This window comes from Fukomys damarensis, unplaced genomic scaffold, assembly GCF_012274545.1.
Source record: "Fukomys damarensis isolate Sample0158 unplaced genomic scaffold, DMR_v1.0_HiC HiC_scaffold_16, whole genome shotgun sequence".
Classification (NCBI taxonomy): domain Eukaryota; kingdom Metazoa; phylum Chordata; class Mammalia; order Rodentia; family Bathyergidae; genus Fukomys; species Fukomys damarensis.
In genome coordinates, this window is record NW_022900928.1 from 106,551,879 (window position 1) to 106,567,647 (window position 15,769).

General features: G+C 40.0%; 1 protein-coding gene across 1 annotated transcript in view; it reads right to left on the bottom strand.

Annotated features, from left to right (window-relative positions):
* Ino80d (INO80 complex subunit D) overlaps nt 1-15,769 on the bottom strand; it is a 74,450-nt gene that overhangs the window by 43,942 nt on the left and 14,739 nt on the right. Inside the window, exons 2-4 of the mRNA XM_010616105.2 lie at nt 12,766-12,858; nt 12,411-12,665; nt 7,007-7,749 (exon numbers count right to left, since the gene is read on the bottom strand). Coding sequence (XP_010614407.1) covers nt 7,007-7,749; nt 12,411-12,628 — 961 coding nt within the window. The 5' untranslated portion in view covers nt 12,629-12,665; nt 12,766-12,858. The remainder of the gene's footprint in view (nt 1-7,006; nt 7,750-12,410; nt 12,666-12,765; nt 12,859-15,769) is intronic.

Sequence of the window (15,769 nt, forward strand, 5' to 3'; positions counted from 1 at the left end):
CAAAAACCCAAAAAAAAAAAAAAAAAAAAAAAAAAAAAAAGTGGGGTGTGTGGCTCAGTGTGAAGACCCTGGGTTTAATCTCCAATACTGAAGAAATTAAAGAAAAAAAATTAATGAGAAAAGAAGTCTAACACATGTTCAGGCAAAAAAACAAAATAAAAAACAAAGCCCAAAAGGTACCAATGGCATCACTTATACTCCAAAGAAGGGTCCTGGGGCAGCTTTGCAAAGGCAGATGTCTTCCCCTTCCTGCCCCAGAGAAAGGATTTCATTGATCAGACAGAGCCATTTCCAAATGAGAAGGGCAGCCTGGAACAGCCATGGCATAGTACTCTCAGGGTTCAGGATCCCTCTTCCCTTCCTCTCTACTTCCCTCCCTCCCTCTTCTCCTTCCCCTCTACAGCACAGTATCTCATGCATGCTAAGCAAGTGCTCTACCACTGAGCTTCCCCCCTAACAATCCTGTACACACCATTTCTGCTGTGCTGGGGACAAACTCCAGGGTCTATGCACTGAGCTACACCCCCAGTCCTTTTGTATTTTGAGACAGAATCTTGTTAAGTCACTAAATTGGACTCAAACATTTTTTCCCCTTTTTTAAATTTTTGGGCTCCAAACTCTGATCCTCCGGCTTCAGCCTCCCAAAGTGCTGGGTTATAGGCATGCACACACCCAGCTTCCCCACTTGGTTATTTTGTCTCACTATGTAGTGCAGGCTAGCCTTAAATTCACATCAAACTTTCTGCCTCAACCTCCCAAGTACTGGGATTACAGGTGTGTACCACCATACCTGGTTCCCCAGCCCTTTAAAAAAAAATTTTTTTTTTTGTAAGACAATCTCACTACATATGCCAGGTTGGGCTCAAACTTGTGATTCTCTTGCCTTTCAGCTTTCAGAGTATCTTGCATTACAGATCACAGGCAAGTGCTACCATGTCCAGCTCTGGAATTTCTTTCAAGTCTCTTGAACAAAAGCTGCCACATTTTTGTGCGCTATTTTATAAAACAAGTTGAAAGGGGTAAAATGTATAAATACAGTATAAATTGTGCTTACTGATTTTGTTACATGCTGTAATTTTTAATGACAGGATAATTATTAGCTTCCCATATAAAGGTTTTCTCCTTTTAAAATGTATACCCTGAAGTGTTAATAGATAGATATTGCACAGCCTAAAGTATAACACTGTGGGATCACATAGCTTTAATATACCCAAACCACTGTGAAACTTACTAGGTATCTTGATATTGGTATTTTATATCTTCCTTCTGTCAACCTCAAAAGTCAATGGATCACTCTCCTTGTTATGGCTTGTGTCTAGATGTTCCCCCAAAGCCTCATGTAGTCATAGGTGGGGCTTTTCAGAGGGGGCTGGATCTACGGTGATAGAGCTGGGATTAAGGGTGCATGACTACTAAGTTAGTCCACTGACTGGTTTGATATAGTTCAGGGTGTGGATAGTGGGAAGGCTCACTCTGGGTGTAGATGGCATCACTAAAAAGGCAGGAGGACAGGAGGAAAGGACCTGAGTTCAATCCCCGGTATCAAAAAAAGGCAGGTGGTTTGGTAGGGATAAAAGGGAGAGCCTTCTGCCTGTCCTACCCTGCCACAGACTGTTTCTCCTCTGCCATGCCATCCTGCCTTTGAGCCAGCCAATGGTAAGACTGTAACCTTTACAAATGGTGAGCTGAAATAAACCCTTCCTCCTTTAACTTTTGGCATTGGGGTATATTGTCTCAGCAATACTTACTTAGAGAAGTAACAAAGACACACATTAAATAGTATTTTAAAATGGACCTCACAGACTTCTTCCACATTTTAAATGAGTTTACACTTGCCAAATAGGGAAGAAAAGGTCAATTGAAATGCAAATTATAAATGCTTAACATTAAATTACATATGGCCATTGATATAATGAAACTTCAATCTAGTTCAAGATGACCTTCCAGGGTTTCAGGTCACCTTAAAAAGTGAGGACTTTCAACTACAGTAATTAATAATTTGAGGGGGTATCAAGAAACACTTAACGAGCACACAGCAACAGCAGCTTCAATGTATAATGTATAAAAGAGGTCCAGGTGCTCCAGGAACAGTTAGTCCCTAAGGTCCTTCATAGTGCTGCCAAAAGCATCCTTAGAACCCTCTTTGCTGTAGAAGGGTAATTTCTACCATGACACCTATACTTTCTCTGCAGAAGTCAAGATCTGAGTTGGAAGTGTATGCCGGCATGAAACTGCCCAATAAACCAAACCTTTGATATTGGCCTCATTATCAGCAGTTCTAATGTAGTAACTGATACAGCTGGCCCAGGCAGGACTGTGAAAGCTGATTATAGGACTGAATTTTCCTAAGCACTCTTTGCTGACATGAATATAGAATATGCTTGGTCTGAAGAGTACACAAAAATTTCTGATTTCTCCAAAATAACCCTTGTTTTGACATCTTAGGTCTCTAGTATGCTTAGGTTGAAAAAATAAAAAATAAGACGAAATGTTTTTCCTGTAAGCTTTCAAAAATCAGCCCCCAATACAACAAAAATTTTGTAATTTTAAACGCTTAAAAATTATTGTTATTATATTTCACAGAAATTAAACAAAGCCAAGAGGGGTGATGCACACCTGTAACCCCAGCAAGTGGGAGGTTGAGGCAGGAGGGCTGCCACAAATTCAAACCAGCCTGGTTTATATAGAAGACCCTGTTTCAAAAAAATTTTTATACAAAATTATCAGCATCCACAAATAAACACAATTATGCATTTTAAAAAGTTACAGGTCCATAAGTGTTAGAATTAGAGGCAAACTTTTGAAAAAAATAAAGTTACATCTCTGCCTCAAAACCTCTCCAGACATGGTGGCACATATTTGTGATCCCAGCACTCACAAAACTGAGGTCGGAGGGCCTCAAATTTAAGGTTAGCCTGGGCTACACAGTAAATTCAAGATTAGCCTGATCTATATAGTGGGATATTGTCTCAAAAACAAAACAAAAACAAAACAAAACAACAAAAACTAAGAACAAGAAATGACACAAACGTTTTGGGTAGATGTTTCAAACATAAATAAAAAAAATAAAGCCTTGTCTCAAAAGTGAAATCTTCACTCCCGTACTGTAGCCCTAGCACTCTTAGGAGAATGAGTCAAAACAATCAGACCTAGCTTTAGGGATGTAGTAAAAAATTTTAAAAGGTCTGAAAAAATTTTAAAAGGCTGAGGATCTCTGGATGTGATGGCACATGCCTGTAATCCCAGCACTTGGGAAGCTGAAGCAGGAAGATTGCCACAAGTTCCAGGCCAGTTTAGACTACATAGTTCAAGGCCAGTCAGCCTGAGCTACACAGCAAGACCCTGTCTCAAAAAAAAAAAAAAGAAAAGAATATTTTTATTAAAGATCATTTATATTAGCCAGCATAGAGGGGTAGGGCTACAGTCCCAGCACTCTGGGAAGCTAAGGCAGAAGGGTGGCGGCAAATTTGAGCCTAGCCTGGGCAATTTAAAAATTTCATGAGACCCCGACTCAAAATAAAAAATTAAAAAGGGCTGGGGATTTAGCTACATGTGAAAGCCTTGGGTTCAGGCCCCAGCAAACACACATAGACACACACACACACACACACACACACACACACACACACACACACACTTGCTTACTCTATGAGCCCCCAGCCTTCCAGCACCAATAGAAAGCAGGACGGCTATCTCAAGGGAAAGTCCACACATGGCGCACACACACACACACACACACACACACGCACACTCACGCCCCCGCACACACACATAGAGAGACACACACACACACACACACACACACACACACACACACACACACACTTGCTTACTCTATGAGCCCCCAGCCTTCCAGCACCAATAGAAAGCAGGACGGCTATCTCAAGGGAAAGTCCACACATGGCTATTTCCCTGCAACCTGAATGAGCTATTTCTGTTTTCTTCTACCCCCTGAATGGAACATGTGCTGCTACCAATGATAAAAATGGAGTTTTCATACAAAGCCTTGGTTTTTAGAAAACTTCAGCTACTACTGAGAGCTTGGTAACAAGCCAAAAGTCAGGGCTTTTCTGATGAAACTGGTGGCAATATTAACAAAGATGAGTTTTAAATTTTGTATACCGAAGTATGTGATTATCTGTATTTTCCAAGTGAACAATACAGTTACAAAATAACATAAAGAGATCCATCCAAAACACAAGGCAGACCAAAGGGCTTCAAAGTTACAGTGTGAAAATCCCTGGATATGCTTTCAGATCCCACATTATGATTTATTAATCTCTGAGGAACTTCCAGTCATAGCCAGGAATGGTGGCCATGCCCAGCTACTCCTAAAGCTGAGGTAGGAAGATTCAAAGACGGAGTGAAACACTGTTTCAAAATAAAATGGGTTCCGGAGGTAATTCAGTGGTAGAATGTTGCTGAGTATGCCCCACCATTGGGGTCAATCCCCAGTAATACAGGGGCAGAGAGGGGCAGACCGGAACAGGAGGGGAGGTTGCAAAACAATGTAAAGCAACATGAAGCTGCTGTTTCTTGTATTTCATTTTCTTTTGGAAAACATAGCCATTTTTCTCTTCTTTTACTTTTGCGTTTTGAGACAGGGACTCACTGTGTAGGTTCAGGCTGGCCTTCAACTCACTATGTAGTCCAGGCTGGCCTCAAACTTGCAATCCTCCTGCCTGGGCCCCTCCAGTGCTGGGATTATAGGTGTATGCCCCCACACCTGGCAACATAGCTATTTTTCATAAAAAGAACATGTTAACATATAGGGGGTTTATTATACAGTCCTTTCTGAATGAATTAATATTCTTAGTTTTCAGCTTCAATTTCTAATACAGTAAATATCAAGATATAACACATCCACAAAAACCTTGTGTCCTCAATATTTTTTTGTTTTCCAGACAAGGTCTCACTATGTAGTCAAGCTGGCCTTAACATGTAGCTCAAGTTGGACTTGAATTTGCAGCAAGTCTCCTACCTCAGCCTCCCAAGTGCAGGGATTACAGGGCGTGTAATCCTGTCCTCAACAATTTTTAAGTGTGAAAGAGTCCAAGGCCAAAAATTTGATAAACACTAATATAAAATAAGCAAAATAAGAATTCCTGTTAAATTTACAAAGGCAAGAATAATAATGTCCAGTCCTTGATAAAGATGCAGAGAAACCATCATTCCCATATGCTGCTGAAAGAAGGAAAAACTGACAAAATAACTCAAGAAAACTTTGAAAACATATATCAAAAAAGGGAGGCTTGGTATGAAACTCACGGCTTCATGCAATGCTAAGCACACATTATATCACTGAGCTATATCCACAAGTCCCAAAAGACTTAAAAAAGCCTGGAGTGGTGTTACTCATTAGTTAATCCCAGCATTGTGGAAGGCTGAGAAAGGAAGATCACAAATTAAAACCTAGCCTGGACAAATTAGCAAGACTCTTTCTCAAACAAATTTTAAAAAGTAGAACAAACAAAATTGGGGGGAAGGGAAAGAGATGTAGCTCAATGGGAAGGCCCTGAGTTCAATCCTTAATGCTGAAGAAAGATAAAGAAAGGAGTGAAGATGGAGAACCTTAGAATTCTCAATAATTCTAGGAATCTACTTGACGACAATATTAAAATGTGACAGTATTTTTGCTACAAGGCTATATGACAAATTATGTCATAGACAAAATTTTTCTTTTTTCATTATAAATTGGGATGGGGATTTAGTTCAGTGGTAGTGTGCTTGCCTAGCATGCTTGGCATGGGCAAGGAAAAAAGAAAGTTAGAAACCAGGCTGGGGGTAGCCCATCTGTGATACCTGTTTGGGAGGTGAACTCAGAAGCACTGCAGGCTCAAGCCCAGCTGAGCCTAGAGTAATGCTGCCTGTCTCCAAAAAATGTTTTTTATAGGCATGGAGATGCAGCTCAGTGATGGAGCGTTTGCCTAGCATGGGCAAGGCCCTGCGTTCAATCCCCAGCAACAGAAACACAAAATCCATTATACATGTAGGAATTCAATTCTATATATTTGAAAGCATATACCAAGGTCTTAACAAATAGGTATTAAGAAGTTTGGGGTGATTAGTATTTCTGTAAAATGTTTCAATCTTTTAGGTTTTAGTTATCAAGTCAAACATGGTTTAACCACAGGTGAAACAATATAAAGGTATGTAAGAAAACCACCACTCCCATATCCCACAGGCACAGCCTGGCCAGTTTCACCTGTGGCAGCCACTGTACCAACCCAGTTCAAACATCCCTGTACTGTGTTCACAGACAGGTAAGACATCAACCCACACACTTAACATATGTCTACAGTGCATACTATGTCCCTTATGTATTTTCACAAAAATCTTGATTTTTCTTCCACCTGCTCAACCATAAGCCTGTCCTGCTCAAAAGATACTGATTAAAAATAAATAGTAAGATACTCATTTTATTCACTTCAATAGCTATATGTTTTACAGAACATGTATGTGCTATAATATATTAACGTTTACTATTGGTTTTTCAAGATACTTACAGATTTTAGATTTTTAATGCTGCAATAAACATCCTTGCATACATATTCTGCTATTTTGATATTTTGCATAGGACAAGTTCCAAAAGTGAGTTTGCTCTGTAAATAATACATACGCATGTTTAAAAATTAGTAGATAGGGTGGGGGATTTAGCTCAGTGAAACTGTGCCTGCCTCGAAATGCAAGGTCCTGAGTTCAATCCTGGGCACCAAAAAAAAAAAGTATTGTTATATTACTCACCAACATTGTATGAGATACCATATTCTCCCCAACACTGGATGTACTTTTTAATAATCTGGTAATTCACTATTAGTTTAATTGGTATTTCTCTGCCTGTCATGGAAATTGAGGTTTTAATGTTTATTGACCATTCATATTTCTTCTTCTGTTCATGTCCTTTGCTCCTATTTCTGTTGCTGCCATGGTCGTCATCCAAATAATTTTTCCTGAACCTTACTTACACTATAGGCATAGGGACATGGCAGAACAGACGACCACTCACCTAAATGGGGAAACAGATCTGTGTCCAGCTGATGCTTCTGGGTGTACAGTTTCACCAGTCTCTGCAGCCGACTTATGCAGGGAAAGTGTGGAGAGAAGGCCGTGGCTTTCATGAGGACCCGGTCAGTCCGGGGCGGGTCCGAAGCAGGAGCCCTGCTGGCTGGAAGGAGGGGCGGAGGCCTCTTGTGGGATGCCTGCCGTGCTTGTGCTATGGCATGTGTGGTGGGGGCCACTCCCTGCACTGGTGCGCTGGTGTTCTGAGGCTGAGGTGACTTGCAGAAGGAGCCCTGTGGTGGAGGTTTTAAAGACGTGGATAAAGGTGACAGGTGGGAGTGCTGCTGCGGAGGCTGCTGCTGCTGAGAAGATGCAGGAGGGGGACTAAAGTGCTCTTGTCGAACTTTTAGAATCTCGGTCTCTCTCTGGCGCTGCCGGTTCTGGGCCAACTTGCTCTGCAACTTCCTTCTCACAGTTACCCCTTTCTTCAGGTCATCGTCTTCCTCATTGAACGCAAATGGATCTTCGAACTCAGTGTCCAGGTAGTGGAGAGGGACCCTGGCCCCAGGTGGAGAGAGGGACATGCCATCCAGTCCATTGGGCATCTTCAGGGCCAGCGTGGGCACTGCCAGGCTGAAGGCCATGGTATCCATCTGGTGCCTGACCTTTACCTCATCTATAGGATCATTCTTTTTCTTCCTCTCTTTTTTCGGGATAAAGCCAAGTACCTGCAAGTGGCTGTTGCAGTACCTTTAAAAATACACACACATGTGGGAAAGTGTTCATTAGACAGAGAACAGAGTATAAAACTACATATTGCAAAATGTGAAGCCTAATACATAGAAAAATTGCACAACTACAGTAACTCTTGACATTTGCTGATTTAATATGCAGCTTCCACTATATTGGAGCAATCCCAAATCACTGTTTTTTTTTGGGGGGGGTACCAGGGATCGAACTTGGGACCTTCTGCTTGCAAGGCAGGTGACAGAACCACAGAGCTAAATCCCCAGCCCAAGTCACTGTAATTTAGCTGAGGCAAATTTGTACACTGCACATGTACAGGTGGCCAGACAGCCAGCTAGTGAGCGCCAAGATGACGTTTGAACAGCTATCTGAGTGCCTTACCGGGCTTGATTATTATCCATGCACGACATACAGAGCAACCTCTCAGCAGTCTGAAGGACCTCCTCAAATTCACTTACGGAAAAAAATATGTTCCAATGCTATTCAAGTACGGGGAGTGTCACAAAGATCTTATGACATAACCCTCAAGAACATCAAATGCTTCTTTCCACACACATACACATGCACGCAGAAAGAAGGAAGTGAGGGGGATATACAAGAATGAAAGAGAAACTCAGTGTGGTGTTACATGTGGGGTGGCTGAAACAGGGAAGGCTGCCTGAGCTACACAGGGAGATCTTGTCTCAAGAAGAAAATAAAGGAATAGGGGTGTAGCTTGGTGGTAGAGTGCTTACCAAGCATGCATGAGGCCCTGGTCCAATGTCCCTAACTCCCCCAAAAAGAAGAAAATAAAAGAATGGAAGGATAAATAAAATAATAAAACTAGATAGCAGAATTCTAGGTAAACTGAGATGCTCAATAGCCAGATGTCTAGCACCAACCCAGAGCAGACACCAAAAAATGCCCTTTCTACATATGAGGAAACTACGCTTTATAGAAATGAATGTGCCCCAAACAACTTTCTTCTTGGAAAGTGACACACCTGAGATCTAAACTGAAATCAAGGCTCATGGTCCACCCAGGTGGCACACACCCATAATCCCAGCTTCTCTGGGTGCTGAAATATTAAGACTGCAAGCTTAACATCAGCTTGGGCAACTTGGCAAGTCCCTGACACAAAAAATAAAAAATAAGAGACTAGGGATATAGGGCAGTGGTGGAGTGCTTGTGTAGAATATATAAGGCCCTACCTGATTCAAGCAAGGTTGTGGTGGGGGTGGTTTAAAACTCTTGAAGTGTCTCATTAATCTTCACCAGTGAGCAATTTTTGTAATGTAAATGCTATTATTAAAATACTATGAAGAGATAGAGTCTTTTTTACATAATGGGAAATTAGAATACATTTTTATGGCAAAAGACTCTCTGAAAATCTGTAGACTTTTGACCAGGAAAATGGCCACTGAAATATTCTTCCTACAGTTCCATGCGATGCCATAAACAGTATTCCGTGTTAAACAAATCTGGAAATGCTAGCTTAAACAAAGTTATACAATGATTTTGTTATTGTTTCTGCTCAAAAACTTCTCAAAGCAGTTTGTATAACATGTATTATGAAGTTCCAAGAGGGACATGTATCCATCTGGCACTCTTACCCAAAGTTATTCGAAGCTGGAACCTTTTTAAAAATTTTTTTGAGATAATGTAGTTCACGCTGGCCTCAAACTCACTGTGATCCTCCTGCTTCAACCTCCTGAGTGCTGAGATTACAGGTGTGCATCACATGTGGCTCCAAAAATGGAACCTATTATTATTTCACACAAGTGCAGTCTCCACAGAGCACACCTAAGCCCACATCCCTTACACAAAGCATATTCACAAAGCTGTGGCTAACCGGGAAAGCAGTGTTGGGAATAACAGCTCAACCAAGACGTAAAACAATAATAGTAGTGAATGGTTTTTGTTGCTAGGGCTTTTTTTTTTTTTAAAGTAGGGAAAGATGAGATGGTTGGTTGGCTGTTTCTGTTTAGAAATCAAACTTCTCTGCTCATTTACACACTGGCCCAGCTGGTGCTGTCTGTGTGGGTCAAAGTGCAACATAGCAGGAGGAACCTGCATCCCTAATCCTCCCCCAAGTCTTCCTTACAGCCACTGGGGTCACACATGCCACACAGTCTGCACACTGCAAATCTGCTTCTTCTAAGAGGGAAAGGACTCACAACAAGATCAGAACAGCTCATGCGATTGTGATAAGCATTTAACATAAGTACACAAATACAAATGTCCAGAGTACAGGACAGCTACAGAGGGGAACAACTGCTGATGGGGCAGAGCTTCTGGGGGAGGACAGAAATGTTCTACATTAGATGGTGAGGATGTTGCACAATCTTGCAAAGCAGGAAAAAGGACATTAAAATGGGTCAAGTATATGGTAGGTTGCTCATGACATCATTCAGCTGTTTTTAAAAAGTAAATGCGTAAGAAACAAAATTTCTCTGCATTAAAAAGTAAATGCGTAAGAAACAAAATTTCTCTGCAGATGTATACTATTACATATAACAGAAACATAACAAAAGTTAAATTTAGAGGTAATTATATAAAATAGCTGGTTTAATAAAGCTACTTCTATCTAGTACTCAGGGGGGCTGAGGCAGGGGATCACCTAGACTTCAAGGCCAGCCTAGGCTATATGGTGAGTGCAAGGCCAACCTAAACTACACAGGGAAACTCTGTCTTAAAAAAAAAAGAGAGAGAAAAAAGGAAAAATGGAATCTTATTTTCAAAAGACTATCCTATGATACTATAACATTTATATACAGCTTTAATATATTACACTACACAAATTCAACCTGGATTTCTTGAGGCTTGACCACCTTCTGCTTACACTTTAACTTATTTATTTTCAGACAACCCTACAAATAAAAATATTAGTATCAACTGCATGCATATGGTCACAGCTAATTGTAAAAAAAGTACATGTAACTCGGTACTTATTAAATATAGCTTCTCTTGACTTTAGAAACTCAAACGTCCTTTTCTTGCTTATCATGTTCTAAGAAGAAGAAACTAACTTTGAAGACAAAGGTGATAGCAGATGCTATATATATACATTTTGTTGTTGTTTTTGGTTTTTTTGTTTGTTTGTTTTTTGAGACAGGGTCTCACTATGTAGTTGAGACTGACCTGGAACTCACTATGTAGCCCAGGCTGGTCTCGAACTCACAATGGTCCCCCCCCTCCCTCAGTGCTGGGATTACAGGGAGATTAATATTTTAAAGAAATTCAGGGCTCTATTAGTCTCGCTGTTAACTATTATGATGATATCTGCTTAACTTAAATGAAAAAAAAATCCAAGGTTGGCAATCACAACTATGATAACCTGAACTGATGGCAAAATTATAGGGAATTTACAATGAGTGAGGAAGAATTAACCCAAGCCCAGCAATTCTTCATGTTAGAAGAGGGCCGGGGAGAGAAACTGCTGTTTTCCATCTGTTAAATCCAACCTGATAGAGATGCTCAGCCTAATGCACAGGTCCCTTTCTCACCCTGGATTAAACTTTTACTCCTTGCCTCACTAAGCAGCTGTTTCTAACTTTCAAGCAGTGCAGTTAGAACCCTATATTGCTCATTCAAAATTCTAAAAGAGGTGCCTGCAGGCACAAGGGCCCAAGTTCAAACCCAGTACCCCTCCACCCAAATTGCTAAAGGACCATTCCCAAATCACCACAAGGCACACACACACATCCTCGCGGGATCTCTACCAACACAAATTCTGTTTCACACTAAAAGTGAAAAAAGTGCTCACCATGACAAAAAACATGACTCTTTTTAAACTACTTTATGCAGGTGACATTTGAACAGGGATGAAGGGAGGCTGTGCCTGTGTGTGTTAAGGTAGAATTAAAAGGTTCACATTTTCTAAGTAAAGACAATAAATATCTAAAACTTTTGGATCTCTATAATGTCCCACAGTGACCAATATGGTTTCTAGAGAATTGACAAAAAGCACAAAGAAGTTTATGTTAAACAGTGTGAATTTTCCTAAGAATATGAAAGACACCAGTGTAAGACACTTTAAAAAATAACTCCAATTTTTACTTTTTAAATTTTTGCAAAGCGTACATTCATAATTTTAGCAATGAAACCTATCTTAAAGAAAAATACAGTTTCTAAATTATGGTAAACACAATCTGAACTTTTAAAAAAGGAAAGAATATAAAACAATGTCAAATACTATTTGGAGTGTTTCCAAATAATTATCTTAAATTCTTTTTCAATTAAGGACATAGTCTTTAATGCCTTTCAATCACAGACTTCAAAACCTATCAGCAATTATAACTCTAAGTAGTTCCTATAATTTCTCTTGCTAAGCAGATGATGAAACTAAGAAGTCAAGAACTATTTGTAAGGCCACAAACCAAACAAATCAGTACTAATGCTTCAAGTTTCAAAGAAAAGAAAAAATTTTAAAAATAATTATAGAAGTCTATGAAATCAATTCAAAAAGAACTCAAGCATACTTTTAAAATATCCCCCAAATTTACTTATCCATTTCGAGAACTTGACATCATTCATCTTTAGAAGTATTTCAAAGTTTACTTTGATTATTCCCAGAACTCAACACTTTATTATCACAAAGACAGAGAGAGGGGGAGAGGGAAAGAGAGAGAACAAACTCCAAGCCTACAATAAGAGAGTGACTGCTCCCCACTAACCACTCTTACCTGCGATCCTCCGATTTGGGGATGGGGTTGGTGCAGCGCTGGCTGTTATACTTGGCCACATATTCACATTGCTTGAAGGGGGCAGTCTTGTCCTCCAGAACGTGTCTGATGCAGAATGCGTAGCCGTTAAGTCGCCGCTGCTTGCACAGTTTGGGGCTATACGAGCACAAGGGCTTATTGTCAACCTCAGAGAAGTGTATATGTTTCCCTTCATACATCACGTGACTCTATTCCTTGTGAACATCAGCTAAACGTCTACCACACACAAAAAAAGAAAAAAACCCAAATGATAAATCAGATTATAAGACAGAAAGCTAAGAATTTCACTGAGGGACTTGTGGCCCCACAGCCATACCTGAGTTTAAATCTTCTGCACCACAGCAATGTTAAGAGAACCCCAAGGGTACCACAGTTTGGATGCTGCTGAAATCAAGATGAAGCAGACTGTCTACAAAAATATCAAAAGGCCTAGTTAACAAATACATATAATCAAGAATTAAACTGGGGACATAAATTGTTACCACCTTTCTTAATGTGATGGATTCTATGTTGTAATACAACATCTTAATAATGAAGTCAAATAAGAAAATAAAAGGCATTATAAAGTATGTTACCTTTATGTTTACTTTAGAAAGTAACTAAGACATATGTTTATAAAAATATTTAGCAATCTGAAAGAAATGTTTCTGTGAAACACAATCAACTTCAAACTAAACTACATTTACTCAGTCAGGTTAAATTTTTGAACACCCCAAGTAGTCAAGCTCTTCAACCAAATACATATCACAGGTCTGTGTCTTTTTACTTCATTACTGGCAAGTTTTTTGGTTTTGTTTTTGTTTTTGTTTTTTGTGAGACAGGGTCTCACTATGTAAGTCAGGCTGGCTTTGAATTCACTATTTAGCCCAGGCTAGCCTGGAAACTGCAGCAATCCTCCTGCCTCAGACCAGAGTACAAGGATTCAGGTGTGTGCCACCAAGCCTAGCTTTCACCACTAGTGAACATTAGGTTTATCTTCAGAAACCAAATCCCTTTACTATGCTGATGGAATTAACCATAGACCTAGTCTCCCTCAGAAATTCTGTATTTTTAATGGCATTATGGTTTATTTGTAGATGACTGCTCAAAGCCTCAGTGCTCATAGGTGGGGCTTTGGGAGGTGATTAGAACATGGGGGCAAGATATTCACAAGTGGATTAGTCCACTAATGAGTTTACAGGGAGAAGCCTAGTCATGGCCTAGAAGGATCTTGCCTTCCACCCCGCCCACCCCCCATCTCCTTCCTGCTTACCCTGCCATGGACTGTTTCTCCTCTGTGATGCCACCCTGCCTTGGAGCCAGCCGACTATGGACTGAAACCTCTACAAACTGTGAGACAATAAAAAGAAAAACTTCTCCTCCTTTAACTTGTGGGTGTCAGGTATTATGCCTCAGCGATAAAGAAAGTACTAAGTCATATGGTTATAAAAAAATATGGCAATTTGAAATGTTTCCATGAAACACAAAACAGAGCAAATTCCTGCTTTTAAAAACATGCTATTTTCTTCTACTATTCCCCACACCAATCCCATCAAGCTCTAAACTTCTTGAGCCCACAGACTTGTCACCCAACCACAGTTACATTATTTCAGAGTCCTACACCACAGGGAACTCCATGACTCTTCAAATAGGGTGAAGATTATGGCTTGAGTCTTTTGAGAGTGCAGAAGAAAATGAAAAGAAATTACACAATACTTGAGCAACCGATTCAGGACCCCTCCTGTCTTTCAGGAGCTATTCCTTACAAAAAAAAAAAAAAAAAAAAAAAAAAAAAAAAGAAAGAAATTACACAATACATTGCCTTTGTACATACAAAAGGACCAAGGGCAGCACTCATACAATACCATACAGTCCACAGACATGAAACTGAATCTTTTCTACAAAGTCAGGCTCTCAGTGAGCTGACAGTCTAACCCACCCACAGGTAATCAAGATGCTATATGGGGGCCAGAGATTTAGCTCAGTGGTTCGGTGGCCTGCCTTGCAAGCACAAGGGCCAGAGTTCAATCCCCGGTACCAAAAAAAAAAAAAAAAAGATGCTACATGGAACAGCGTAGTTACTGGAAGAAAGACCCTCCACACAAGGGTAGGACAATGAGTGCTTACCATGTCCAAGGTTCTGGGTTCCCTTCTCAAAAAAAAAAAAAAAAAAAAAAAGACAGAAAGAAAAGAAAAAAAGAATTTCTTATACCACTATGTGATGATACATAAATGCTTGAGTTAGAAGACGAGGACTGTCCAAGTCCAAGTTCTGCGTCACTTACTGTGTTACACTGAGCAAATTGTTAACCTCGCTAAATATCTCAATTTTCTCATCTGTAAAACAGCCATAACAGTAGCTATGTTATTACCAGGCTGTTTTAAGGACCAAATAATACAAAGCACACAACACACTTAAAGATCACACATGGCTCACCACATGGCAAGCACTGAATAAACAGAAGTTATTATTGATAATTAATTATATTATTCATAATTGTTAATTCTTATTTTACTAGCTGAGCGTGGTAGTGCATGCCCATAATCCCAGCAGTCAGAAGGCTGAGGCAGGAAGATTACTGACAGTTCAGGTCAGCCTGGACTAAAATGAGACAAATGAGGGAGGCAGTGACAGCATATATGTTGGGGCAGGCATCTCTAAAGAGCACAGCCTGCCACAGAATTATGACTCTGACATTAAATTTTGCTAAAATTAAAAAAAAATGAAAAAACAAAATATACATATAACTGACACTTGTCAATGATGGTGGAGAACCTGCATCGTTCTTGAAAAACATTTCACTCACTTTAGCAGAAAAACAAACACACTCTGAGGTATTTAGCCTAATAAAAATAACACATTACTGATTAAGCCAAATCACACATCCATACAGTATAAAATAAAAATCAGAACTTTTCCTTTTCACTTTACTAGGCTACCAGGGAGAAAAGCTGGACTAAGAATTTAAATGCAGGTACCCCGAAGGTCTGGATATTCAGGACAGGGAATATGTCAAAGGACACCCATGCCATCTTTCAAGTTCATGTTCTCGGTGCTACTACCATCCAACCAGCAAACCCTGCACCTCCACAACCTAATTCCACAAAGGCTATGTGCACTGCAGGGGAAAAAGCCCTGGATACAAATAAATTAAAAAATTTACAGAATTAGTCTGATTGTCTTTATGAAAAGGGAAGTCTACATGTCAATAAACGTGAGAGTATTTTAATCTTAGAAGGCCGAGGGCCAGAATGAGGGATAGGAGGGCTGTTTATGTTTTCTTCTGTATATAAACACATCTGTCAAAATGATGAGTTACCATTTCTCTTATGTTATCTGC